Raw genomic sequence first — 27,283 nt, forward strand, 5'->3', positions numbered from 1 at the left:
GTCCAAAGGTGAGGAGCCAGGTCAGCAGCTGTGCACAGCGTCACCAGCTCGAGGGGAGAGGCAGCCGAATTTAACCTGCCCCTGGAGAAGGTGACAGTGACAGTGGGGAGCAGTGAAGGGGCTGGACCTGCTCCTGCTGTGCCCTCCAGGGCATTTAGGACTGAAACCAGGTGCTTTTGCTTTCTGGAGGTGGCAACCTTACGTTTCCGGTCTGTTAACATGAGTTATTTGTCACACACAGTTCCTGTTCGTGGGCGACACGCTTGAATCACAAGCCAAAACCCAACTCTGAATTTAAGGGCCATTCCCTTTCAGGTAGCAGCACATTTAATAGTCACCCCAAAGGAGCCACCGGCTGGAGGATGCTGGTCACCAGCTTCCCACCGTTAGTCATTAGTGCCTGAGGGGGTTTGTCGGGCCGGGCGGGCAGGATGCTGTGGGAACGCACGGGAATGCACGCCAGGATGCTGCGGGAATGCACGCAGGAGGAGCTGTGCCTCAGCCTGGCTGCCTGCCACGAGGGCTTTCCTCCTCCACGGTGTCACCGGGCCCTCTGATTCATGCTGTCTGCCCAGCCTGTTCTTGCACAAGTTCAAGCACCACCTCTGGGGTTTTTTTTTTTGGTTCAGGAAAATGTAACATTCTGCCTCTTCATTTTTCCACTGTATAAAATCTGGGGTTTGGCACAGGCTGAGGTAACCCTGCTCTTCCAAAGAGAGAAGCTGGCAGAGAGGGGAGGGGGTAGCACTGTAGGTATTTTACAAGCATGTAATCATCCCTTTTGCTTTACAATTCCAGTTGCTCAGAATTAGGGTGAGGATGTGAGTAAGGAGCAAGGCTTTCCCCTCCTGCCCTGTCAGGCTGAGTGCTATACCCACAGAAAGACCAGGAACTAGGCCCACAAAAGCTCTGAAAACCAACAGTCTGAGTGTTTCAGTTCTTACCTTGTAGGCAGCAACTCAGGCCCCGAGTTTGGGGTCTTGGTTCCTAGACAGGCAATGGAGTGGTTCTGTTTGGGAGGCAGGAGAGCCTCTGGCAGAGGGATGCAGCCTCTGGTCAGCATGGAACACACTTCCAACTGCTTTTGTCCATGCTGGAATGAAAACTGGGAGCTCTGCCCAGGGATGAGGTGGAAAGCAAACCGCAGCACACGCTGGGCAGCAGCGTGGAGGAGCCACACAGCACTCCCAAAATGGGAACCAGGAGCAATGCCCTCTCTTGCCCAGGGAAGATTTTAATCTAGTTCTTCCAGGGAAAAGCTCTAACTAGCAAGATATCCCTGAGATAGGAGCTCCTTCATTCCTCCTTGGCTGTGCCCTCCTCTGAACCCTGTGACACTGCCCTGCTCCCCAGGTGAGCCTTGCTGTCTGAGCCTGCTGCAGGCAACAGCCGAGGGCTTTCATTCAGTATTCCCTGAAACAGCAACTGCACACAGGTCTGCTCCCTGGAGTGCTACCACAGCACTCATTGCCCTCTTCAGTCCAGTAAATGCTACCAGATGCAAAGCAGAACAGTTTCAGGAGAAGGTGGTGGCATCTTGTGGAAATGACTGAGGTTTCATAGAATCATGGAATCACAGAATTGTTTGGGTCATTGAGTCCAACCATTACTAAGCAAACCCACCACTAACCCATGTCCCCAAGTGCCTCATCTACACATCTGTTAAGTCCCTCCAGGGATGGTGACTCCACCACTGCCCTGGGCAGCCTGTTCCAGTGTTGAGGACTAGCAGCTGGTAGAGCATTCCCTTAGTAAATGGATAGTTTTATCTGGGATGGTGCAAGCCAGGCCCCCTCCTTCAGGGCCATCCATCCATCCATCCATTCACCCACCCACCCACTTGTTTTGTGCAGAAAATCTTCACAGGGCCATGAAGAAACTTAGGAGTGGCCGTGACTGCACTGACATCAAAGGACTGTGAAGAACCTGCATTTCTACCTCTCTTCCCAACATTTACATTGAGCAGGTTTTGGAGGCCACCATTTCCTTCTATTCCTCCCACTTCCTAATTTTAGGGAAAAAAACCAGAGCCATCTCTGGTTGCCAACCACAAACACACACCTTTGGGAGAAAGGCTCCTGACGCAGCAGAGCAGGATGTCTGGGAGCACGTTCAGGATGAGCCCATCAGCAGCATTTCCCTGTGGATGACTCATCCTGCCCGGCCAGCCCTGCCTGTTTGAGGTTTTCCGTGGCTCTAATCCTGCCTTCTTCCAGACGTGGAGCAGCTGTAGGTTTGGAGGTGTCTTCAGGGTGAGTCTGGATTTCTAAGCATCTGCATTTTGGGTTTAAATAGCTTAATCTTCTTGTCAGCTCTAAATCTAAGTGGACACAATCCAGGTTGCTCCCTGCAGAAGTCTCCTGACCATCAAGGTGACCTTTCATGCTGGAATGAGATTCAGTGGCAGCAAAAATTCAAATTAAAGGCAATAAGTACATTTATCAGTAAAGCCAGTCAGTCACGGGGACACATTGCAAAGGTCTACACCAAACTTACCATCACGTGGAAATGTTCTTCTTGAAGATGTGGGGCAGTTGTCCCACCAGTTTGGTGTTGGACACTGGGGAGATATTCCATGACTTGGATCCTGCAGGTGATTGTGCTACTGCACAACCTCAAGGTGCACCAGGGGAGGTTTGGATTAGATATCAGGGAAATTTTTTCATGGAAAGGGTTCATGAACAGGCTTCCCAGGGAAGTGAAGGAGTCACCACCCCTGGAAGTGTTCAAAAACACATGTGGATATGGCACTTGGGAACAGGGTTTAGTGGTGAACATGGTGGTGATTCTGGGTCGATGGCTGGACTTGAGGACCTTAAAGGTCTTTTCTGACCTTAACGATTCCATGATTCTACTTGATTATAGTGGTTTATGAATAATGAATCATCCTGCAATTAAACTGATATGAAAACTCCCATGGTGTGCAAACACAGGCAAACTGCAGGTTTTGACTCCTTTCGGGGTTGCCAACACCGAGGGGATGGAATTTTCTTCCTGTCATTTAACTGCACACGATGTTTGCACCCATCATTCATAAGGAAAAGTTCCTTACAGACTTAACAGATTGTGTTTCCATCTCTGTTGCGTAAAAACAGTGTTATGGACACAAGGGAAATGGAAATCATAACACAGCATCTCCACTATTTTAAGAGTCAGATTGGAACACATGGAACAGATATGGAATTCTACTCTGTGCTGCCTTCACATTCAGTGTTCTGTGTATTTACTTAGTGCTAGAAAAGGAAAGTGAAAACAAACCCGTGTCCTCAATAAGGCCAAGGAACAGGCTTTGCTCCTGCCCATCCCCTTGGGATCAGGCGCCATTTCCAGGCAGGGGAAGGGCTCTGGGCAAGCGAGAGCTGCAAAGTCATTGCTGAGATGAGACAACAGAGTGAAAGGGGAGAAAAAGGGCCGAGTGTCAGGGTGAGGAGAGCCAGCTGAGGAGCACTAATGGGAGAGAAAGCTGTGAGACAGGTCTGAGCGATGATAGTGCTTCTGGAGGGAAGGGCTGACTGGAAATGGGTCTGGCTGTTCCTGCTCCGTGGTGCTCCCAGGGAAGCACCTGCCTTGAGGCAATTTATCCACCCATCAGCTTGTTTTCACACAGACTGCAAATGCGTCCTGGCATCATGACTCCAGACAGGCACAGAGGGCTCTTCCCATCTCGTGACATTTCAGGTGAAATTTCAGGCCTTTCTCCTGTGTTGCACTGGCTCAAACTGCTCCCATTTGTCCCACGGAGACCTGAGTGCAGGGAGAAGAGGCTCCAGCTGCCAGAGCTGACCTGCAGCAGGAGCTCCAGGCAGCTGGGGACCATGGAGCACGTGCCATCACTGCATCCTCATCACAATCACAGGATCACAGAACCTTCAGGGTTGGAAGGGACCTCTGGAGATGATCCAGTCCAACCCCCTGGAGCAGGTGACACAGGTTGGTTTGGAATGTCTCCAGAGCAGGAGACTCCCTGGGCAGCTGTTGCAGTGCTCTCCACCCTCCACGGAGAGTTCTTCATGTTGAGGTGGAACTTGTTGTGCTTTAGTTCATGGCCACTGCTCCTTGTCCTGTCACTGGGCACCACCAAAAAGTGTCTGGAGCCATCCTCCTGATACCCCTTGGTGCTATTTGTATGGACTGATGAGATTCCTTCTCAGTCTCCTCTTCAGCAAGTCCTTGTGTAGGTTTGGGCGTTTCCCTACCAGCAGTTAAGCTCTAAATCAAACAGAGTCTCTGGGGTTTGTTTCTGAAAACTTCTCTTTTGTGCATTCCCAGAGTTACTTTGACTCAGTCCTGAGTTACTCTCATTTTTTTCCCCTCTAGCCTTACATAATTTCATTTCCAAGTGTCCCACTCACGCAGGTACTGCATCTCCCGTGTGCACATCAGGATCTGTGTGTGACTAAGCACATTAGCAGTGGTGTTTGATGGCATCTCTAGAGCACTGCTCCAGAGTTCTCTTTCCTTCCTCTGTTTGTCTCTGTTTAGAAGAAAAAAAGGGGTTCAAACACTCTATGCTGACAAGACTTGGCGACTGTGGATGGCAGGAGGGGTACGAGCTCAGCGCAGCCAAGGACTGGAAAGATATTTGTCACTGCAGATTTTGCTTGTCATATGCAGAGATGACATGCAGATCTCCCTCTGACAGATTGATAGTCATTCCGAGATGCATCCACCCACAAAAACCACAGACATGCTTCTTGACTCAAATCTTGACTTTAACCACAACTTTGTGATGCAAAACTGGTGGAGTTTTTGGTACTTTTTGTTAAAAATGAAATCTTTATAGGGGTTTTCCAGCATCCTTGCTAGTTACTAAAAACAAACCAACATCAGCCTACTGGATGGGACAACTCAGTTTACTCGTGGGTGGTTTTGACATTCAGCTCATTAACATGTTTAGTCTGAAAGAAGGTTGGAAAGGTAGTAAATAAAAAATTGGACACAGAAGTACAGCATCTCTCCAGAAGTTACTCCTTATGTCTCAGTTACAATGCCAGTTTCATGTAGACGGAGTCTTTGTCCTGGTTTTACTCCAAATATCAACAGCTCTTCCTGCCCAAGGTCAGACTGGCACCAGGGGTCAGCGTGTTTGTGGCAGCACATGCCCCCTGCTCAGTGTAAAGGTTACACCCTGCGCTCTTCGGGCCAGGAAATTCTCAGCTCAGGACGGAACTTCCACGGCGGCGTGTGAGAACCTGGGCACGCTGGCTCACGGCCAGGCAGTCTCCAGGGAAAACAAGGAGCCACCCCAGTCTGTCAGCAGGAGCTTACGGCCCCTTTGTGTCCATGTGGGAGCAGGTACTTGAGGTGGAACTTGTTCTGGCATGGGTGGGCTCCGCGGACACCCCCGTGGGACCTCGCCCGGGGCAGTCCTGTGTGACGTGCTCTGGGACGAGCAGGGGGGTTGGACCAGGCGACCCAGTGTGACCCCATCCAACCTGACCCGGTCTGTGATCCTGTGCCTGCCTGGAAGACGAGCCCGTGGGTCTGCAGAGCACAGAGAACACACACGGCAGCGTCTTCAGCTGCTTATGTTGGAAACGTGAAAAGGAAAGCACTCCAAATAAGTTTCTCTTGTTCGGAAATACAATGGGCAATTTAAAAACCCCTATTAAGCTTGTGTGTAGGAGCATTTCCCATTCGGGGAGACGACTGGAATTGTTCTACGGAGCTGTATTACGACTCCCCCGAGGTGGATCAATCAGGACCCCATTATGTGCTGAGGTCTCCATCACACGCGCCCCACGGCGCGTCCCCGCCGTGAGCGCGGAGCCTGCAATCCCCGTCCTTTGTCCTGCCCTCCGCCAATTTGCTGCAGAATTGAGGCCGAGGCTGGGATTTGCCATTGTGGCGGTGCCGGGGCGTGCTTTCAGAGCAGTTATTTGCATTGCCTTGATTAGCATGTCACCTGCTTCATTAGCGGAGAAAATGCTCCTCCACGGAGCCAGCCCTTCATGCAAATTGGAGAATGCATGGAGATCCTTCCCCTACAGGACTTTCCATTATTAGCAGAATTGGTAGATTCGGTTTGTTCCTTCCTCTTTGGAAGGTCACTTTCATTTCCACCTCCAAATGAAAGTTCTTATTTAAAAGACAAAGTCGTTGTCTTCCCAAACTTCAACAGTCCTGCTTAATGAAACCTGATGCCAAAGCCAAACTCCAGGTGTGTGCAAGGCAGGTGGAACCTCCCCAGCTTCAATCTAATCCTTACACCAACTGCCACCTGTCACCAAATCAGTAATGACGTCAGGGATGCATTTTTAGAGCCAAAAAGTTCCCTCCTGTGCAGGACCTAAACTTTCAGGGCTCACCTGAGCAGTTCCTTCTCACATCCTCAGCAAACATTGCCTCTGTTCTGAAAGCACATGGGACATGACCTTTTCTTACTCTGTCCCTGTTTTCCAGACTACATAGTCACAGTTCTTCACAAACCACCTTTTCCCAAATCCGGATGCCCTTCCTGCTTTCCCTTGGACATGCACACTCCATTTCACTGAAGGTGGGACCAGGTCTCCAGAAGGGCTTTGGGGGCACAAGCCAGAGCAGAACAGGCACTTTCTCTACTTATCCACACCCTGCCCTACACCCAGGAATGAGCCACCTTCGTCCACAGCAGCTCCCCCTCTCTGGTGTCCCCTGGATCTTCTCTGGGGGTGCTGCCCAACCAGCTCCCCTTGCTCTCCACCGTCACTGGCACCAAGAGGAGCTGGTTCCTCCTGGCCTCCCCAGCATGTGGGCTCTGCCTCGAGAGCACAGCCCGCTCCTGGGCCCTGGCTGTGGTCTGCAAGTGCTGCTTTTGTTCCTCGAAATTGCCTTGTGATATTTGTAGCCATTCCGCCCTGTTAACAGCACACACCGAACTGACACTGCTGGAGGACTCCCCTGTCTGATGTCCCTGACGTGCCACTGCAAACCTCTCTGCAGAGATGGACAGTGAGAACTATGTGCCATATCTTACAGCATCTCCAGAGGTGATGCTCCCTCTCCTGAGCTTAAAGAAACTACAGGTATCATTACAGATGCCTATCTCATGTTTTGGAGGGTTTTTTCACTTAAGAGTCACACGACTGTGAATAAGGCTTTTTGTGATGTCGATACTCAGCTTTTGTGGAAAAGAATACCCCAATGTGGAAATTAAACAGATCCCTCACACAGCTTTTCCTTGAGATCAGGAAGTTGCCATGAGGTGCCAGATCTCCATCCAGAATGGGAAAGTCCTGACACAGCCCTGACCTCGGAAGCTGCAGGGTCAGAACCACCACCAAACCCAGGGGGTTTCTGGCCGTTCCTCACCTCTGCTGCCACGATGGGCAGAGGAGTTCAGCCAGAAAGAAAAGTCCAAGAGAGTACTGAAAACCAGAGTGCAAGAAGAAAGAGGAAAAATGTGATAGTTATGTGTGAAATGTCATCGCAATAAAGACTCTGCAGAAGCAAAGGACCTGTTAGTGGGCAGAGGGGAAGAAGACACAGTCGCCTTCCTCTGCTGAGCAGCTGACACGGCTCTGCTCGGGCCAGGGCTGCAGTGTGACCACAGATACCATCTGTGCCACCCCCCAGAGCCAACCCACCTGCCCTACACGAGTGCATCCCACTGCCAGGGCGGTGGCCGTGCTCTGCTTCACTCACCACTGCAGCTGCACCAGAGGCACAAAACCTCCCTCTTTGCATCTCCCCACCCGTGCAAACACCAGGTTCCACCCCACTGCTTGTCACAGGGATCACTGAGCAGGCCAGGGCTGTGCCTCACTGAGGCACAAGGGGCTTTTGCCTTTTTAAGGTAAAGATGAGGCAATACTGCACATTCCTCTGGGATCCCTCTCGGGCTGTGCACAGCCACCTCCCTCTCACCTGACCGCTGGGCACTGCGGGAACCTGACAAATCTGTGTGTGTCTGCTCATCCCTGGATGGCAGGAAGGGAAGAAGTGAGTCAGATACGTGTCTCTGCTGCTCAGGGAAAATGAAATCTTGTTCCTCCATTGCACAACCACGGTGGCAGCTGCATCCGTCACGCTCCCTCCGCGTACACCTTGCTGCAGAGGGAAGACAGATTTACCAGGAGATATATATGGAAATACATGTGATTAAGAAGGCCCAATCTCTCTGATAAATCTCTGGCTTGGAGACGGCTGGTCAGGTTGCCCTCCTTCCCTTCCCTCCCGCCGCCTCCCGTGCCCTCATCCTGAGCTTTCCTGATGACCCGTGGTAGGGACACGCACCCACCTCAGACAGTTGTGTGCACTTACCAGATTAAAGATGATTAATTGTACCAGGTAGTTCCTGCTACATCTTAATCAAATAGACATAATCAGCAACGCTCCTGTGCACACCGTACTTGGAGCTGGAAGGTTTTTTAACTCTCTCAGACTCCAGCCTGAGGACCACAAGCCTAAACTATCAGTGTGAGGCATCCCCAGCCGGGGTGACCGCAGGTGAGGTTCCCTGGGTGCCAGTGCCCCTCGCTGCTGGAGGAGGAAGCACTCACTCTGGTTTTAAAATAACCAACCTCTGCCCCTGTGGGCTCTGGGAAAAGCCCCGTCCTTACCTGCCAGGCCCCCGCGACGCGTGGGAAGCGCGACAGCCACCGCCACACACCTCGGAGGGACACAAACCACCAGCAGCCTCTGACCGTAGAGTATTTTGCATCATTTATTTAAATACCTATATTTATGCATTTACAAATTTTCATAGCTCTGTCTGTAGCTTTTTTTCTTTCTTTTTTTTTTTTGTAGACAGTATTGCAAGAAGTCAGCTTCTGTAAAATGAGGTCCATGTATAAAACTATGCAACAGATTGGAGGAAAAAAAAACCAAAACAACAACCCGACAAGTTTCCTTTCACACTCTGGAGAATCAGAAACCAAAGTAAGTGACTGAATGGAAAGGGAAAGGGAGAGGAAGGGGTGGGACAGACCAGCCTCAAACCAGTGGCTCTCACACAAGCATTACACACGTCAGTGCTCAGCTACAGGACACGTTTCAGTCGGTGCAATGCCTGTTTGCTAAAGCTTTAGCAGGCACGTAGGTCTCTAATGAAAAAATAGAAGGAAAGGATCCTACACACTGAGAATGCAAAGCCTGGACAGCCTCAGGATCGGTTTTGGGAGACTGCACCGACTTGCCAGCAGTGCATCCTCATCCCAAACTTCATTTTGCATAAAAAGTTCCCTTTAAGAAATCTTAGCATTTAAAAAACCCGGTGTCTGAGCTCTTCTAGCCTCAGTACTCTAAAGAAGTCTCTTGAAAAATACCTCCTCTGCTTTCCTCATTTGGAAGCTTCAAAATAATGTTTTGCTTTACCTGATACCAATTGAACAACTCACGGAGTCCCAGCGTTATCTCTGGGAGGAAGAGGCAACAGATATGGCATTGCAAGATATTTACACACATGGTACAAAAATGTCCAAGGGTATGAAAAATCACCAGTTACACAATTTTGCAGCAGCCTCATTTACACCTGCAATTTTATACCATTTATTACATTGTACTAACACACCAGATCCAAAGATGTGCACTCCCTTTAGGACATTCAGGAGTTCCAAATATATTGTGATTGCATAATTCATATTGCACAATTGTATAAAAACATAAATACTAGCTATTCTATTTTTTCTTTTAAATACAAAATACATGTCACATAGTCAAATAATCTTTTCAAGTGCAATTCAGGTGCTCTCTTTAGTCCTTCCAAGAAAAAGGCAATTTTGATAGTTTTGGCACAAAGTTTAACCTCTGTCCCGTGCCAGCAGTTCTAATTACACTCCGTACGCCCCAAGCTGGATAGAGTAGCAGTCATATACATACAGTATAAAACCAGGGTATTTACAGGATGCACAGAAGGTACAGGGAGCAGCCTCGTGTGGGCCCGGAGCTGGGGGATGCTCTGGGTGTCGGGGAGGGGCCGGGACCCCTGGCCTAGGCCGGCTGCTGCTGCAGGTTCACATTCATGGGCGGGGGGTGGCCGAGGAGGCCGATGCGCTGCTTCTGCTTCCTCTGCTCCGTCATCTGGAAAATTAACAAGTTTGCTCATTAGGCCCCGTGCTTCCTGTGTGTCAGCTCGTCCAAGGGCCGGCCCTGCCTCTCAGGGTTGCACTGCTAAGGGAGCAGGGGCAGCTCCAGCCCTGTGCCCCCTCGGGATGGCCGGGAGCCCAGCCCTGGGCCTGGCTACTGTTCTGCAAGGGAAGGGCCCGGAGCCCGGCAGCCAGCGGGAATTAGAGCGCAGAGCAGAAACCTCCCCCGTTAGAAATTCCTTGTAACCGGTCCAGCAGCCGAGGCAGACGAGACGGGAGAGGGCGGAAAAAAGGGGCGAGCCCTCTAGTCAGGCTGGGAATACCCTTGCCTTTGCTGGAATAGACTCCAGGCTCCCGGTCTCATCCGGAGCGAGCCAACATCCCTCCCTATCTGCCAAAAGCCAAGGCAGGACTTAACCACCTCACTGCCAGGGAGCCCCACCTTCATCACTGCTTCCCAGCAGATAGAACGTTCCTCTGATCAGGGCAACCAGGAATGGAAAATGGTTTAGGTTTGTTATTACTGATCTTGAGAAACGGTCACAATCCAATGCTCCACTCTGGTTTTTTAAAAGCCTGGGAGGTTCCTGACAACTTACATAAGCCGACGGGCCACGTAAGGAACAGCTCCGGAGGGAACAGTTGGATCACTGCACAGCTGGATCACTGCACAGTTGGATCACTGCACAGCTGGATCACTGCACAGCTCCTGCTGTGACCACTGCTTGGCTGCAGCAGGATGGGAGGGGATGCCTTGTCCCTGGACCCCCGAGGGCACAGGGCTCCCCCAGAGCCCTGACACCCGCAGGGCTCAACACCCCACAACACGTGATCCATGGTGGAATGGAGGCAGCGTGCACCAACAGCCACACTCACATCCCACTCCTGCTGCTCCCCCCCTCGGGCTGAGGGTGCCCAGCAATTGCTTCTCCTGCAACATCTACATCCACCATCTAATTTTTCAGTTTTATGATACTTAATGACAAATGTCAGCCCATGTAACTGCTTGTGGCAAAAACAAGGGACATGGTGTGAGCACGTTTGGTTCACCTGTAACACACTTAGAGTCACAAATCTTTAAGGTTGGAAAAGACCTTTGAGACTATTGAGTCCAACCATCAACCCAGCACCACCACCGTGTTTGCCACTGAACCACTTGAGTGTATTTAAAACCCCCACTTTCAGCATTGGTGGATAGTTTCCCACCTGGTGCAGGGTATCCTGGCATACCGGGTGCCTGGTGGCTGACCCTGGGTCTGGAGATCATTGTGAGGAACGGAATTAGTCCAAACAGGCAGTTCTGGGCAACCTCCAAAAGGTCCCTGCGTGTGCCGCAGGCTGGGCAACGCTGTGCACCCCACGGCTCTCACTCCGTGTCCACTGACACTCATTTAACCACCAGGGAAAGGGCAGAAATACCTTAATTCTTCCTAAGACCATAATTAAACTTGACCTCAGCCCAGCACCTTGCTCGCTGCCTGACCCCAGGGGAGGCAGAGCTGGTATTTTCCCTTTCCAGCAGGATGACCGCAGGCTCCCGGGGCCAGGTCGCTCCTGCCGCTCCCCTGCACCACACTTCTGGAGTTCTCTTTCCACAAAAGGCTTCCAAGGCTTCACAGGGAACAGAAACAGGAGGAGAGGGACCTTCCCATTGCTCCCTGGACACACACAAGCTACTCCCTGCTGAACCTTCAACCATTCCTAAGATAACTCACAAGTGGGAATGCAAAGAGGCCACGAGGACTTGGTTCAAAATGCCCATTTACATTAATTAGCTTCACTGAGCAAACCAAGAGTCAGCACTTCACACCACCAATAAAGTAATTCAGAGGACACACGGAATGAAAATGGAAAGAAAAGAGAATAATGAAAAGGGACTGTAGTGGTTATTTTTCATGCTGTGTAGAAAAGGGACAATGCACCCTGATGCAGCTGTTCGTAGATGTGGCTTTAAAAAAAGGGAAGAATAAAGCAACCAAGCATAAATAAGAGGGAGAAATGCAATTGTAGTGTTAATGCAGAACATTATTAATGCTGCACAACACATATGCTTGTGTGGAGGGCACAGGGCAGCGCGAGGGAGCAGCTTACTGCCATCACATTTACCTGGAGAGTGAATCTCTTGCAAAAGCTTTCCAGTGACAGCACACCTGGGCTAACAGGCAATAAAAGCCACACACAGTGTATCTCCAGGGAGCTGCCAGCCCCTGGAATAGTGCTGATGGGATCAAAACACAGCCCCAGGGGCCTGGGGTTCATCTGGGCCGAGCTGGACTCCCCGATAACGCCTGTGACTGCACAGGGGCCACGGCCCCGCTCCAAAGGTCACGGGTGAGCTGGAGCGACCTGCAGGCACAGGGCACAGGTGAGGGGCACGAAAGGATCCCAGCTGGACTCCACGTGCCCACGGTGCTGCTCCAGCCCGAGTCACAGCTGTGCTGCCACAGCTCGGGGCTCCCGGGGGCGGGGGGGCCGTGCCCAGCGAGGTCGGAGTCCAGGAGCGATGCCTCACACCTTCCAACACCGGAGCCGCACCGGGGAGGATTTCTGGGTGATTACATCTAATCCCCTGCTGCTGCAGACAATTCTGGGGTAATCTTTTAGCACAGAATTAAAGCGATCAGGATTTTAATGGCTCTGGGTGCACCCTGGGAGAGCAGGCGGGCTGGAGCTCCGGTTCTGACAATTACAGTCTCCAGGAACCTAACGAGCTTGAAGAACAAATGAATGAGAGGTTTTCCCTTTATTTAATTACAAGAAAATAAATACAAATAAAAGTTCCCTGAGTTAGTTCCTTTTCCTGGAGACAGTTCCTGATCAGGAGGAGGGATATACTGGCTTTGGCACATAATTGGAGCATCCTACTTCTTCAGCAGGGCTCTCAATAATGGTACTTAGGGGAATTCCTAAAAGCTATCACCACATTAATGAAGCTGGTTTCCTCTCTTGCTTTTACAGTCAAATAGCTCTCTAAAAGCTAAACCCTTCATTCTTATTTTCACAAAGAGCGAGAAGGGGTTTTAGTGCTTGGTCAGCCAAGAGGGCTGCAAGCTTCAGAAATAAATGTGTCGTGAGCCAGCGCTGGCTGCGGCCGGTGGAAAGACTCCTGGTGACTGCAGACCACTTTGAGTCAGACCCTTCAGCAGGGAGACACAAGACACATGTTTCAAGATAATTGCTTCCAGGCAAAACAGCAAAACCACTGCCCGGCAAGTACTAAAGCCCAGACAAAAGAGCAACTGCCTCTGCCCTCCATCCTCAGACCAACTGGAGCAAGGGGCTCTGTGGCACAGTGCCTGAGAACTAATTACAGCCCAGAGCAGCGAGGCTGTCTGCTCCCAGCTCCCACATGTTAATCCCTTCCTTGTGCTCCACGGGGTGTTCGGGAAAAGGGCCCAGCTCCGTCCCCACTGCAGAGCGTGATCGGAAGGCAGGGAGCTGGGATCTGTCAGCACTGCCTTCCAGAGACTCATTCTCCCTGAAGATAACTGGCTTATGGAGCACCCCAGCCAGCCCGAGCAGAGATGGAAAGCAGGGGCTGGATCAGCACTGGCAGAGCCGTGCCAGCTGTGCCACAGTAGGCAGGGCACATCTGAGGAGATAATGCCCAAAGCTGCCAGGCCTTTCCTGCCCTGGGCAGCTCCATTGACTGCCCCAGGTGCAAGTCAGCAATTAATCTTATCCAGTGCTGATACCCATATAAATTTAACTAATTGAACCATCTGGCTCAGGTTATTAATGCACAAAGATAAGCAGCCACCACAAACAGCTCCTGCCAGCGCAGGCAACAGAATTTTCCCTGTTCCTCCCCATTAAGCTGCAATCCCTACGGACAACACGAGCTCAAGCCCTGCTGCCTCTGTGGCTCTGACAAAGCCATCGCTGGGCTTGGGCTGGGAACCAGCCCCATGATGCCCTCGAGCCCAGCCAAGCCAGGAGTAAACACAAGTCCTCAAAGCCCTGCTGCAGAAAACCTGCTGCACCAAAAAAACACCCCGAGGTCTGTGGAGCACTCACATGTTACGCAGCAGCAACACATGGTGCAATGCAAAACATCTCGTGGGGATGTCTATGCTGCAGTGTGGCAGCAGCCAAATCACATCTGCAGTGGCAGTGACAGCACAGAGGGACCAGCACCAGTAACCACTCGAGCGCTTCTCCAGTTTCTCGGTGGGTTTTGAGGTCCGTGCAGTGACACAGCCCCTGTCTCGGTATCACACCCTCTGACTGACAGGAGCCTGATAAGTCCTCGGGTTAAAACCCCAAACAACAACAACACACACACAGAGGCTCCCTGCCCCAGCCAGGACTGATTTAAATACATCAGTGCTGATTTTTTCAAGGCAAGTTTTCCCTCTGTGGAGGTGCCCACTTTGGAACACGCTGGTTGGGTCAGCACCAGGCAGGTCAGCTGGGGCAGGGGGCCCTGGAGGGACATTTGGTTTGTTCACTTCTTTCCTAAGTTACTTTAAACAAGTTGTCCCTAGGGTGTGCAGAAGCTGTGGAGCTGTGAAACACCCCTCGGTGTGAGAGGCTGGCAGAGCTGTGTCCTGCCCGCAGGGATGTGAGGCCGCCCATCCGCTCCCTTACCTGATCCTTCAGCTCTGACAGCTGGCCAGAGAGGTTGGTCACAAGCTTCATGGTGGACTCCAACTTCTCCTGCAAGTTCCTCAGCTCGTTCTGCTCCCCTTCTGAGTCACTGCTCACCAGGGACATGGCCCGCATCCGGGGGAACCAGTCCAGGTTTCTCTCCTAGGAATCAACGGCAGGTCACAGTTAGTGTTTGCCAGGTGAAAACCTGCACCCCAGAGAGTGCAGGGCCGAGCACAGACAGAGCTCTAATGACACATGGGGCCATTCCTTGGATACACAGCTCTGCAGTTTCTGAGTTAACTGCATTTGCATCTTACTGGAAAGTCTGCAAAATCACCTGCTCGGGGCAACGAGGCGCTGCAGCCACGACTGCTGGAAATTAGGGCTGCTCAGTGCCAGCCTCTCCTCCCAGCAACTCACCCCCAGCCCTTTCCCCTTCACAGACACTTCAGTATAAATACACTAACTCTGGATATTAAATCAGCCCAGATTTCACGTCTGGACAAGCATTTCCCACTGCTAGAAATCCACTGCCACCTTGTAATCTTTTCATTTGTGTTTGTGGAACATTTTCTGCTAATAAAGCTGGTGCGCTTTTTTGGTCAAGCAAAGCTTGGTTGTGCTTTCTGATGAAAGAAACCTTGTTCTTCCTGGAAATGCTTCCATGTTTGAAATACTTCCCTTTTAATGAAAAAGAAAATCATAATCTGACTGGTTCAGGCTAAAACAGGTACATCACAATGCATCGCTTATAGTAAAGTTTTCATTCATCCATACTAATATTCTAATATTCCACTTTGCAGTTACTGTTGGGAATGTCAGTGGACACACACTCAGTTTGATGGGCATGTACAGAGGCTCACACATGCACTGTGTACATGCCAGAGACGTTAAAAATAAAAGCAGGAGCGGAACAGAAAGCCACAAGAGAGGAGGAGGGGTGCACACCGCGCCTTGACACCTTACAGTTCAACAGCAAACTGGTTTCCCATCTAGTCTGGTTCTCCTCCCACGCTGGAGATATGCTCTGAAATGGAAGCTAAACTGGGGCTGGCTGAGATAAGGCTGTGTGTGGTCTCACAGGTGACACTGCAACAGCTGGTGAGGCTTTAAAGAAAGCAGAGCTGCTGATGGGCGACTGCAGTGACACCATGGGATGCTGGTAACCAAAAATAATCCCCATCGCTGAGTAACGGCGACCAAAGTTCACCCCACTGTGCTGGACAGGCTCTTTGCTGGGCTCAGCTGATTTTTAGGGCATGGCAAACTCTCTGGCTTTTTGCCATTCCCAGCCTAAATCTCCAGCTTGAACCCACTCCCTCCCCTGTGCTCCCCCATTCCCAGGAGCATCCATCCTGCTTAAAAAGCAGGGCTGTGCACCTCTCCACAGAGCTACAGTCACATCCCCTCTGCAATTCAGATGCGATGCCAAGACTCATCAGCTTAAATTAGCTGCTTCTGATGTGCCTGGAGTTTCCTCTTGCTGGGATGAGAAGGCAGAAAGCAGGCCCTTTCCCATGCAGGCACCACAGCAGCCCCACGTGATACAGAACTGCCAGCAAGGCTGTTTGCTCCTGATCTCTGTTTACAGGGCAGATGGTTTCTGCTAATAAAAGAAAAAAAACTATGTACCAAAAAAATATGCCTTTATCAAGACAAGTGCCAAAATATTTTGGACTTTAGGGAATGCCAGTCCCACAATTAAGGTTTAATAGTAGGAACAGGCAACATTTCACTGCTTTCTTCCAGCTGTAGTAAAACCCTCATTAGGGAGGAGAGGGCAGCTCAGCACTCGTGCTCGGGTCCAGCAGCTCCCCACCCAGGGAAAACAAATTAAACCAACTGTTCTCAGCCCTCTGTTCCTCCAGGCTGGAGGTTTTTGAGGACAAAACAAATTAGACTAAAATGCAATTTGTATTTGTAGGTTTGCCTGGACCCTCAGGCCCATGTCCTGAGGTTTCTAGGCAGACATGAGAACCCTGAAGTGCCTTTCTTGCTCCAGAAATATTATTATTCTCTTCCTTCCCAAAAAGGTGAGCTTTCCAAGGCCATCCCCAGAGCACTCCCAGGCCCCATCCTCAAGAATGATGAAGGGGGTGAGGGGAGCATCAACCTTCCCTACCTGCAGTGTGTTGTTAACAAATACCCAAGCACTTTCAGGGTTACTTTGCAATATAAGCGAATGCTGCTGCAGAGGCTGCGACTCGATCGTTCCAGGCCCCGGAGGAGCTGGGCAGTCTCAGCTGGGGAACTCAAACCAGCACCCACAGCTCCTGCAGGCTCCTCACGGGTTTCAGACTCTGGGTTTCTGAAAGCCCCAGCTCTCAAAGTTGGTAAATCTTGGCTTTGATTTGGAAAACCAACAAAGCACCTCTAGTTCTCACGGCAGTGGTCAAAGATTGAAACCAAAACTCCATGTGAACTCCGAGGGCTGAGGAAGGAGAATGCTGATGAAAAGGAGACACAGCCCTCCTGGGCCCCTGCTGAGATGGAGAACAGGGCTCACTGTTCACTTGGAACTGGCAATACCCCTGCTAAGTGCTGATCCACCCGTGGAAGAGTTAATGGGGCACCTGGAAAGTCCCTGTGCAGAGACAGTGACAGGCCTAGGGAAGGACCTGGACATCACTCTGCCCACCCATGTCATTGGGCTGTGTGTGATCTGCTTCCCCATTCCCATTCCATGTAAGTCATCAGCACCACTCAAACCCAGTATTTATCTGGACATGTCCAGCTGCCACCCAGCAAGAAATAAGGGAGTGTCCCCCCACACGGCCTGGGAAAACACCCTGTGTGAGGGGCCATGGGGACAGGGGTGCAGGTAACGCTGGCCCAGTGCTGCTGCCCTTGGCGGTGCCGGGACCCTCCGCAGAGGGCAGCAGGGAAGCTGCCTGCACACAGGGGCACACCTCCTCCTGCACACACTATCCTGCAATCCCTCCTCCATGGGAAACCTTCAGCCTGTTCTTCAGCCTCCCCCAGCCCTGCAGAGAGGAGCTGGATGTGACCAACCTGCTGACACAGAGTGCGGTCTGAACACCCGTCCCTGGCCCTGCTGGGGTACCTGGGGGTGTTTTCTTATGACCAAACAAACACTGATGCCTGAAGCAGAGCTGGTGCAAACAGAACTGGGAGGGAATGCTGGAAGGTCAGGGGCTGTCCATCCCCCAGCACTGCCCCGGACAACGCTGCCATCCAAGGATCAATCAAAGATTTATATCTCACAATCTCGTTTCTGCTGAACTTCAGCTCAACACCCACGGGGCGCCTTTAAAGACACAGCGCCCCGTCCCTCGCGGCAGCTCTGGAAGCGTTTCAGAGGCACCAAGCGAGCCGTGAAGGGAAGGGCTGCCCCGTGATCCCCGAGGGGCTGCTGGCACCCACACAGCGATGCTGTTCTGCACCGTCTGCTGTGCTCCTGCCGGGGCTCCTGGTGTGCCGGGCTCCTGGTGTGCCAGGCTCCCTCTTCCCAGCACCGGCAGCTCCCACTGCAGCAGCCGGAGCGAGCGGAGCCGCTGCCGGAAGCCCCTGACCGCAAGGGCTGGGTTTCGGGTTAGCTCTTTTCTAGGTAAAGTTGGAAAAGTCCCTCTTGTAAAGCAAATATCGCTCAGTCTCAAACACGGGGGTGATGCTGACCGTCCACGCCTGGAAATGTGAAAAAGAGGAAGCGGTGCTGCATGATGCACATGCGAATCATTCTGAGAAGTGCTGGCTCCTCCCGGCTTCTGCCGAAGAGTTGGTTCTAGGAAAGGCTCTGAGGCAAGCTCAGCGTGAGCCGTGCCAGGAGAGCACCAGCCCTGCTCCGGGGCACGGGACGGTGCTCACGGCAGGGATTGGGGCTCACCCCGCTGCCGGCGCCCCGAGGATTAGCTGCTCCTCTCCTGGGTCTCTATTTACCCAGCTATCCCTGTGCATAACAGTTATGGAGTGCTAAGGGCTAACTCAATGCTCTCCAAAATAAATCCCTACAGCTGCCAGCAGAAGGCTGCCCAGCAGCATCATTTACAGAATCACAGGATCATTCAGGGTGGAAAAGACCTCCAAAATCGAGTCCAGCCTATGACCCATCCCCACCTTGTCAACCACACCAGAGCACTGAGTGCCTCATCCAGTTGTTTCTTGAACACAAGCAGGGGAAGGTGAGAGCAGCAAATTTCAGTTTCTGTCATGTGAAGTTAAAAATCAGACTCACACATCTAATAAACAGCTTTGTGAAGCAGTTCGAAAATTAATCTGTTTGTTTGTGGTGAGATGGGAATCCTCCTGGGTCTTTTCTGTCCTTCCTGGAAAAAGCCCCACGTCAGGTTCTTTCTCTGCTGCAAAGGGCTCACCATCACTTCTTCCACACTGAGCTGCACTTCTCCCCTCTGCATAAAAACCAACACTTGACACTGTCCCTCTGTCCCTCCTCCACACTCAGAGCCTTTTCAACTCCTCACACGCTCCGTGTCATTAACCAGGAGGCTGATGACACAGGGTTTATGGTGTACCAACCTCCTCTGCACTGGTGCCACAGGTTAAATACCTAAGTGCCACTTATACTGGTGCAGAGCAGGGAACCTGGAGACAGACACCATTCCCAAGTGGAGGATGACTGTGTCCCTGCACAAAGTGATCCTCCCTGGCCATCCCTGGGAGTTCTGCTGCAGGTGACTCACTCCAGCTGAGCCAAGCACCACCCAGTCTGAGAGGCTGCAGGGCACGGCCCTGCTGGGGATCACTGAAGGCCACATCCTGACTCCTGCTGGAAGGACAAGGCCACCTCTCCACAGCAACCCCCTCTGGGTGGTTGGATCCCCGTTTAGGGTGGGCCATGTTACACCCCCACGTTCCAGGGGCTCACGGCTGCGGCACTGCCGGGAGGGAGGCGGCGGCAGCGGTGACTCAGGACAGCTCAGCCCAGCCCGGGCACACACGGCCCCCCGGGGCTCTCTGGTCCCACCCAGCCCCACAGACCCAGCAGTTCGTGTTCCCCATGTGTCACCCTCGATGGTTTCCCCTCTCCCAGGCAGGTGCTGGCAGAGCTCCAGCAGCGAGGACACGGCACCCACCCTGCCAGCTGTTTGGGACCCACCCAAACCCCAGCACATCATGCAAACATCCCATTCCCCACATCTAGCCCCAAGCTTTCCTCCTGCTTTCATCCATCCAGGCCCTTTTCTTCCACACGTTCAGCCAAAGGGAAACCTTTGCCTGGTCAGTGGGGATGCCCAAGATTCCCAGCATGGATACCGGGTGGCTTATCAGGGAAAACCAAGCACTAGGCTAATGTGAGGTTACTGCCAGCATCCTGCAGCCCACCACAGGGCAGCCAGCTCACACGCCTCCCAAGAATCTCTGGATGGTTTGGGTTGGAAGGGACCTTAAAGATCATCTCATTCCACCCCCTGCCATGGGCAGGGACACCTTCCAGTATCCCAGGTTGCTCCAAGCCCTGTCCAGCCTGGCCTTGGACACTCCCAGGGATGGGGCAGCCACAGCTTCTCTGGGTACCCAGTGCTGGGGAAGATGAGGTTGACCAACCATTTCTCCCTGTGCAGGTCCTGGTTTGCACCTTAACCATGATTCCAAGGGTGGAACAAGTTCTTTCGCTATCTGAACAAGAAGCTCAGCCCGTGCCTATGACACAGTGTTTCCAGCAGCCCAGGGCCTGCTGCCAAACACACCTCTTGGCTCTTCCGTGTCTCTGCCATTATTTGTTGATTAACCCTGTAATTATATTGGCTAATTCTGCCTAGATATCTCAAGATGCAGCTTGTTGGGAGGACACCACCAAGTTCAGCACTGTCAGCTCCAGTTCACATCCTGACCTTCTCAGTCCTCCTCCTCCCCTCCCAGTCTGCACCAGCATCACTGTGACTGGGAGCCCCAAACCCCCAGTTTCCTCATCTATAACAGTTATTTGCACGGGCTGTTCTCTACGGGTTTGCGAAGTATTGATATGACAAATCTTTCCTATTTGACTTTGCCCCCAGGTACAGGATTTCCAGGCACAAATGTCAGATGAACATAACTAAGTTTTAACACTTTCTCGGACTCTAATTTCATGTGTACACATCTGTCACCAGTGCTGCAATCATTAAGCCCCTTTTGAAATGTCTCAGTTGTGAAGCATCATGGCCTGTCCTTGTCATGCCTGCAGGTGCTGCAGTCCAAACCCAGTCCTGGCCACCTCCTGCTGAATTCTATTTCATGGAGAGCCTGGGACAGTCACCCTTCAAAGCCATCATGACCTGAGCCTCCTGCAGGTGCTGAATCCCACACTCTTGCTGGGTTTCAGAGCACAGAGACTGTCAGGGCCAATGATTAACTCCTTAGGAGAGGTTTCAACTCCAACTTGCACTTCTGGAAGGACATATTGACACTGACTGATGGAACCTTGTCTTTGATTACCAGGAAGCTCTGCCTTGGCACAAGTCACACTCAAACCAGGAATCAGAAACACTTTCCATTACAGCACAGACCTCAAGAGACAAGGAAAAAAGCCCAACAATAGAGTTAAATCTCTAGGATTTTACACAGGGGCGAATTAGGGCACAAAAGGAAGTCTGTAGCCTTCATTTCCATTCCAAATTTCTTGAAGGATATCTCTGCCATCACTCCTATTTGTAAATGGTTCATTTTCAAATGACAACACAATCCAGATGGGACTCAGCACCCTCGCTCTGCATCTTGGAACTTGGGCAACCCTCACACCTCTGCCTCATTTTTGTAATAAAGGGTGTTAATGACACAGATCCTGCCTGGATTAAAAACCTGTGGAAACTGCAGGAGCTCGGCAGGAAGCTTTGTGCTGGAAACTTTTCCAAAGCAGCCTTTATTTTTTAATAAGCACATCTGTGTCACAAAGCCCCCGACAGCGGCTCGAACCCACACGGATCAAGGTGCAGCTCAGGGTATGCAAGAGCTGGGCATGCAAATATTTGTCTGTGCTGTGACAGCCCGTGCAGCTGCCTGCAGACAGCTTAGGAATGCACACAAAACCCAAGTGCCTGTGTGGTTTTCTATGTATCGAGCTGCAGAGTGAGAAATTTTACATATTCTAAATGCCTGCACACAGCTGGTTGTGGCAGAGCTCTGCCAAGGCCCTGGTGACAGCTGTGCTGGCCAGGCTGCCACAGCCACTGCAGGCAAAGGCAGAAAACTCCAGGAGGAATTCTCAAGACAGGCTGGGAAGATAAGCCCTTTAAATGAACTAATCTGCAGGGAGTTGCAGCGAGTTCACATTAGTCATCTGGGTGTGGATGTCAATGTCTGGCCAAGGCGATAAGTGGATCCCCCCTCCCACACACAGGGTGTTATTCAGACATCACCTGATCTTCCCTGGTGACTACAAAGCCACAGGAATCGGGGGCCTTTGTTCCTGGGAAACATGGGAGGCACTGGGCTGCCAGCTCTGCAGCACCATCAGCATCCTTCCCACATAAACACCCCTCACAGGACATGGATTCATCCTGATGTCCCACTGCCTGCAGTGCCCATCTGCAGGGATGAAGCCAGGTGGGAAGTTCGGTCAGGAGAGCTTTATAAACACCGGGAATTAAAGAGCATCTCTGCTACCAAGAGATGTTTTCTCACATCCTGCAGCACTGCCTGTGCTATTAAATCCATATTAGGAGGTGGCTTGAGGATGCATTTCAAAGGGGAGCTGCTCCATGCCAAGCTGCTGAAACCCATTTGCCATCTCCTGACATGCACGAGGTTCCAGGGAAGGGAACTGCAGGGCAGGGATGAGTCAGGGCAGCAGCTCGGGTGTGACCACACGCTCAGCTTCCCCAGCAGCCCCCTTCCCCCCTGCACTGCACCAGTGACTCCCAGCAAAGATTCCTAAGATATCCCGAGTTTTACACAGTCTATCACAGCAGGCACATGCTCACCTTGCTGATGAAAGGGAATATTATCCCTATTTACAGGGGGAAAAGCTGGCAGTGAATTCCAGCCTCCGATCACAGCCTGGACGTGCAGCTACAAGCCCAGGGCAGCCCAGCCCACACCCACGGGACCAAAGCAACCATCCCGAGCTCACAGACCCACCAACACACCCACCCTGGCACCAGAACATCCTGGCACTGGGAGTTCCGGGGCTGCAAGGTCACAGCCACAGAGCAGCACTGTCAGTGCAGTGCATCAGATTCTGTTTTACACAATCCCAGAACCCCAGAATGGTTTGGGTTGGAAGGGACCTTAAAGCACATCCAGTCCCACCTCCTGCCACGGGCAGGGACACCTTCCACTAGCCCACGTTGCTCAGGTCAGATCACTGCTTTTTTTTTTCTAGTTTTGATTTTTTGGTCAGTCTCGCAGTGCTCAAAATGCTTCTGAAGATTCAACTCTGTTTTTAAGTGTACCTGTTGACTTCTTTCCACATGCTGTGTTTTAACTTAATGAGCTTCTGTCCATGAAGAAATAAAAAATTCATTAAAGAATTGTAGTTAATCATTGATTTTCAAGGCTACAATTTCTTTTCATGTGTGGTCAGGCTCCTGCACAGTGCAGGGTAAACACTATGGGCCTGATCCAGCTCTGCCATATCCAGTACAGTGGGAATCCTCCAAATTGCCTTTCTACACACATTATTTTTAGTCAAGAAAACATCAAAATTCAAGATCACTCAAAGCTCCTGAATATTCACTAACCTCCATAAATGAAGTTGTCCAGGATTCTTCTGATACCACAATGCTTAAAATATTTTTAAAGCACTGTACAAGCAGCACTGGATGCAACTCACAAACTGATGGTGGATATATTTTTAGTCTCCTAAATTCTTCATTTTTTTTACTCTTCTGTGGTGTTGGAACAACCCACAAATACTAAATGGCAAAGGGAATTTTTTGAATTCTATTTTTAATTTTTTTTCTTTCAATTGTTAAAGGGCATAAATCCAAGAGTTTTCTCAAGATATTTTGTTGGGAGTCGGAGCACAGGTGAAACACTTGAGGTGTGTTGTGCCATCACAGGATATGATCTGGGCATGTGATGTTCCCTACCCTCAACTCCTAAAAATGGGCATAAACTGCAGCTGAGCAATGGTCCCACCTGACAGCCCATGGCAAAGCCATGCCCCATCTTTGTCATTATCCAAGATGTTACAGTGCCACCTTCAGTCTGAAATACAGGAAGAAAATCCCTTTAAAACCCAGCCATGCCCTAAGGAGGCTTTCCAAGAGAATCTGGTGGCTGGGGACATGACCCAACCACAGGTTCCCATTGGATCCCATCACTTCCACAGGTTAACCTCAACCTTGGGAATCACACACATATTTAAGGCTTTTCCTTGGCCTGTCCTTCTGGATTCATGGGACTTTGCCCAGAGAGGCTGAGGTTGTGGACTCCCCATCCCTGCAAGTGTCCAAGGCCAGGTTGGACAGGGCTTGGAGCAACCTGGGCTGGTGGAAGGTGTCCCTGCCCATGGCAGGGGGTGGCACTGGATGATCCTGAGGGTCCCTTCCAACCCAAACCATTCTGGGATTTTATGAAGACAGAAGGCTTGAGTACCATATGGACCAGGCCCCAAGCCACCCCTAAATACATCTTAAACAGAAGAAAACATTTCTGACTCTTACAGGAGGATTTGAAACAGGTCTGGTACAGAAACAGATTCATCATGTTTTACACCCAGATTTTCTAGGGCAGAAAAGGATGTTTTTAATGTTAAAGGATAATGGAAAGAAATTGCTCCCAATTTGCAGAATAAGATTTGCTAAATCACTCCTAAGGAATACAAGGACTGCTGAGAACTCTGGAGTCAGGACACAGCTCCCTGAGCCCTGGACATGCCGGGGCTGTGTCGTGACCAACCACTGAGTTGCAAACCAAATTCCCTGCCTATTCCACACCCCACCCATTCAACAGCACCTGGGGAGACCCTGCTGTCAGTTCTCCACTGAAAACTGGCTCATGAAATGCAAAAACCCCACCAGCTACAGACACACTCCAAACCTCCACCTAGAGCACATGGTTACATCAAACTGCATCTGCATGAGACACTTGGGCTATGCATAATTTATCCCTATTCCCATCCACACAGTAATTAGCCCTTGCTGACACTTAATGAATGGGAACTCTGATAAAAGTTCTCCAGTTTTTGTGTTTCATGCAAACATATTCAATGACTAATTTTTGGCTCTTATCTAATTTGAACTGTATCTGAAGTAATCTGAAATAATAAATTGGTAGTTAATTGAAACTTTTTTTAAAACTAGTTTTAACAGCAGCAAAAACCACAACACAAAATTGTCTTTTCTAAGCAAAAAACCACAACACAAAATTGTTTTTTCTAAGCAAAAACACTTCAGAAGTGCAGTGCTTCCCCCTTGAAGTCATGCATGCTGTGGGGGGAATAAAGAAGGGGAGCAATATAATCAGCCAGGCTGGAAGGCAGCAGTGATGCACTTGGTTATCTCACTGTGCTAATCCTCTATCAGGTGACTGCTCACAAGATTTCTTTAAGCCCTCATTACTGAGGCAGGAATCCAGAACTAGGATGGACACTTTGGTGACCCCAAAATAACATGTTTGACCTGCCCGAGGTCTCGGGGGGATTTACAGCCCGGCCGGGACACGACGGGTCACCCACTCAAAGCCTGCTGGGACCTCTGGCAGGAGAGCTAAAGGCAAGTCAGAAAAGTGTTCTGCTCTTAAAAAAATCACTGCTTGAAATGCTATAAATCAAACAGCTTTTGCTCCCCAGCCAAAAGACACACAAATTAGTGATTGGGGTTTCGGATCTAATTCCACGAGCTCTGAACCCGCAGCTTGGCAGAGACAAGGCTTTTAATTCTCTCATTAAAAGCTCTTCCAATTGTGTAAATATTAATTGTAGTTCTTTCCAATAATAAGCTCAAATCATATGATAATAAATCCTACAAGTCAGTTGGAGGTATTTAAACCAGGATAGGTTATAACCTGTTTGTTGTGCTTCAGACACTTCCATCAGGCTGAAAATACTCTCTCTAAATGTGGATTTAAGACAGAACAGCTTCTCTTCACCCGATTTAAAACCAGGGAGGCTACCTGGCTGTCACTACTCACTGTCGCCTGCTCCAGCACACACAGACTGTTTTGGAGGTTGGGAAGTCACAGGTACAGTGACAAAATAAATCCAACATAGAGCACTACACCTACCAAATATTCCAGCAGATCGGGCTAATCTATTAAAAAACAGCAAAACTCCAAACTCACCTTGATCATTTCTGCCACGTAACTCTCTGGTCCTGTGTATTCTGTGGAATCTTTGACTTTCACTAACACAATAAAGCACAGATAGTGCCACATGTTGTGCTCCTCTTTGATGTGCTCTTCAAACGTGACTGTCTTGTTGTCAAACTTATCTCTCTCCAAACCTACGAGAGGGACACACGTACAACCCTCAGTGTTGCCCAGCTGGGGACCAGCAAAAGGAGCTCTAAAGGACAAAGCTCATTTCTACAGGCTGCTACACTTGTTAAAGTCACAACCATTCTGGAATGGACACTGAATAACAGGGATAAACTCTGACAAATGCCCAGGAAGAGAAGAGGGGAAGGAGAAGAGAAAGGGAAGGAGAAGAGAAAGGGAAGGAGAAGAGAAAGGGAAGGAGAAGAGAAAGGGAAGGAGAAGAGAAAGGGAAGGAGAAGAGAAAGGGAAGGAGAAGAGAAAGGGAAGGAGAAGAGAAAGGGAAGGAGAAGAGAAAGGGAAGGAGAAGAGAAAGGGAAGGAGAAGAGAAAGGGAAGGAGAAGAGAAAGGGAAGGAGAAGAGAAAGGGAAGGAGAAAGAAGGTATAACAAGTAATGCTCATATTTATTATATGTAACAGAAAAATGTTGGTTAAAAAAGGTAGCAGCCCTGTATGCAACCACTTTGTGGTTTTGATAACACATCTCCTATTTTTAGGCAAACTGATAGCAAAAGCAATGTTTGCTTTGCAGCATCTGCCAAAGGTTCCCCCTTGCCAGCTGTGTGTTATGCAACATGGCAGGACCATGTCAGTCAACCACAGCACCTTCATTCCCAATCTCCTGACGGGAAAAACTTTCACAGGCACCACTCAAATCCACCCTGTTCCAATAGGAAACTATTCTTTGAGGCAGAGGATGAACAGAAAGTAAAGATTTGAGGAAAAATGGTATCCTGAGCATTCCTTATCTCTTTCTGCTGCCAAGCTCCAGTGCATGTGGTACCCAAGGACTGGCTGGGAAATGCAAAGAGGAACAGCCAGTAATTCCAGACTTTTTTCCTGTGAGTTTGCAGCTCACACAGAGTAACCCCTTATTCTTAAGTGTGTCTCCACACTTACCACAAATAAAGCAAGTAGTTTTTAAAATTTCTTCCTTCTTCTGTTTTTCACTCCTTAAATCAGCAAAAGTGTCAATGATCACCCCAAAAATCAGGTTGAGGACAATAATGATGACCATGAAGAAGAACAAGAGATCATATATCACTCTAGCAGCAAAGAGAGGTTCCTGCAAGACAGAAACTTTAATTATTACCAACTCAAATAGGTGCCCACCTAACCCCTACCACTGCACTGCCCCACACCCCCTCCCCTCAGAGGCTCCATTGCTGATGCTCTCCAAGGGTAACTTACAACTCAAACCATTAAGTGGAACTAAAATGCAAAACCACTAAAGAAAAACCAAATTAATCAACTACCAGTGTGGGATCTCTACAGAGCTGCTCTTCCTGTGTCCAAGTTTTTGGACTGCTCTC

At 50.3% G+C, this 27,283-nt stretch overlaps 1 protein-coding gene across 18 annotated transcripts in view; it reads right to left on the minus strand.

Moving 5' to 3' along the window:
• Positions 1-8,626: 8,626 nt before the first annotated feature.
• ITPR1 (inositol 1,4,5-trisphosphate receptor type 1) overlaps positions 8,627-27,283 on the minus strand; it is a 163,737-nt gene continuing 145,080 nt past the window's right edge. For all 18 annotated transcript variants that reach the window (XM_051788603.1, XM_051788610.1, XM_051788618.1 and 15 more), the window contains 4 exons: positions 26,871-27,036; positions 25,779-25,939; positions 14,595-14,756; positions 8,627-9,999 (listed from right to left, as the gene is read on the minus strand). In XM_051788603.1, coding sequence (XP_051644563.1) covers positions 9,910-9,999; positions 14,595-14,756; positions 25,779-25,939; positions 26,871-27,036 — 579 coding nt within the window. In that variant the 3' untranslated portion in view covers positions 8,627-9,909. The remainder of the gene's footprint in view (positions 10,000-14,594; positions 14,757-25,778; positions 25,940-26,870; positions 27,037-27,283) is intronic.

Source organism: Manacus candei, unplaced genomic scaffold (assembly GCF_025592945.1).
Source record: "Manacus candei isolate 608988 ecotype Guabito, Panama unplaced genomic scaffold, ASM2559294v1 h1tg000025l, whole genome shotgun sequence".
Lineage (NCBI taxonomy): Eukaryota > Metazoa > Chordata > Aves > Passeriformes > Pipridae > Manacus > Manacus candei.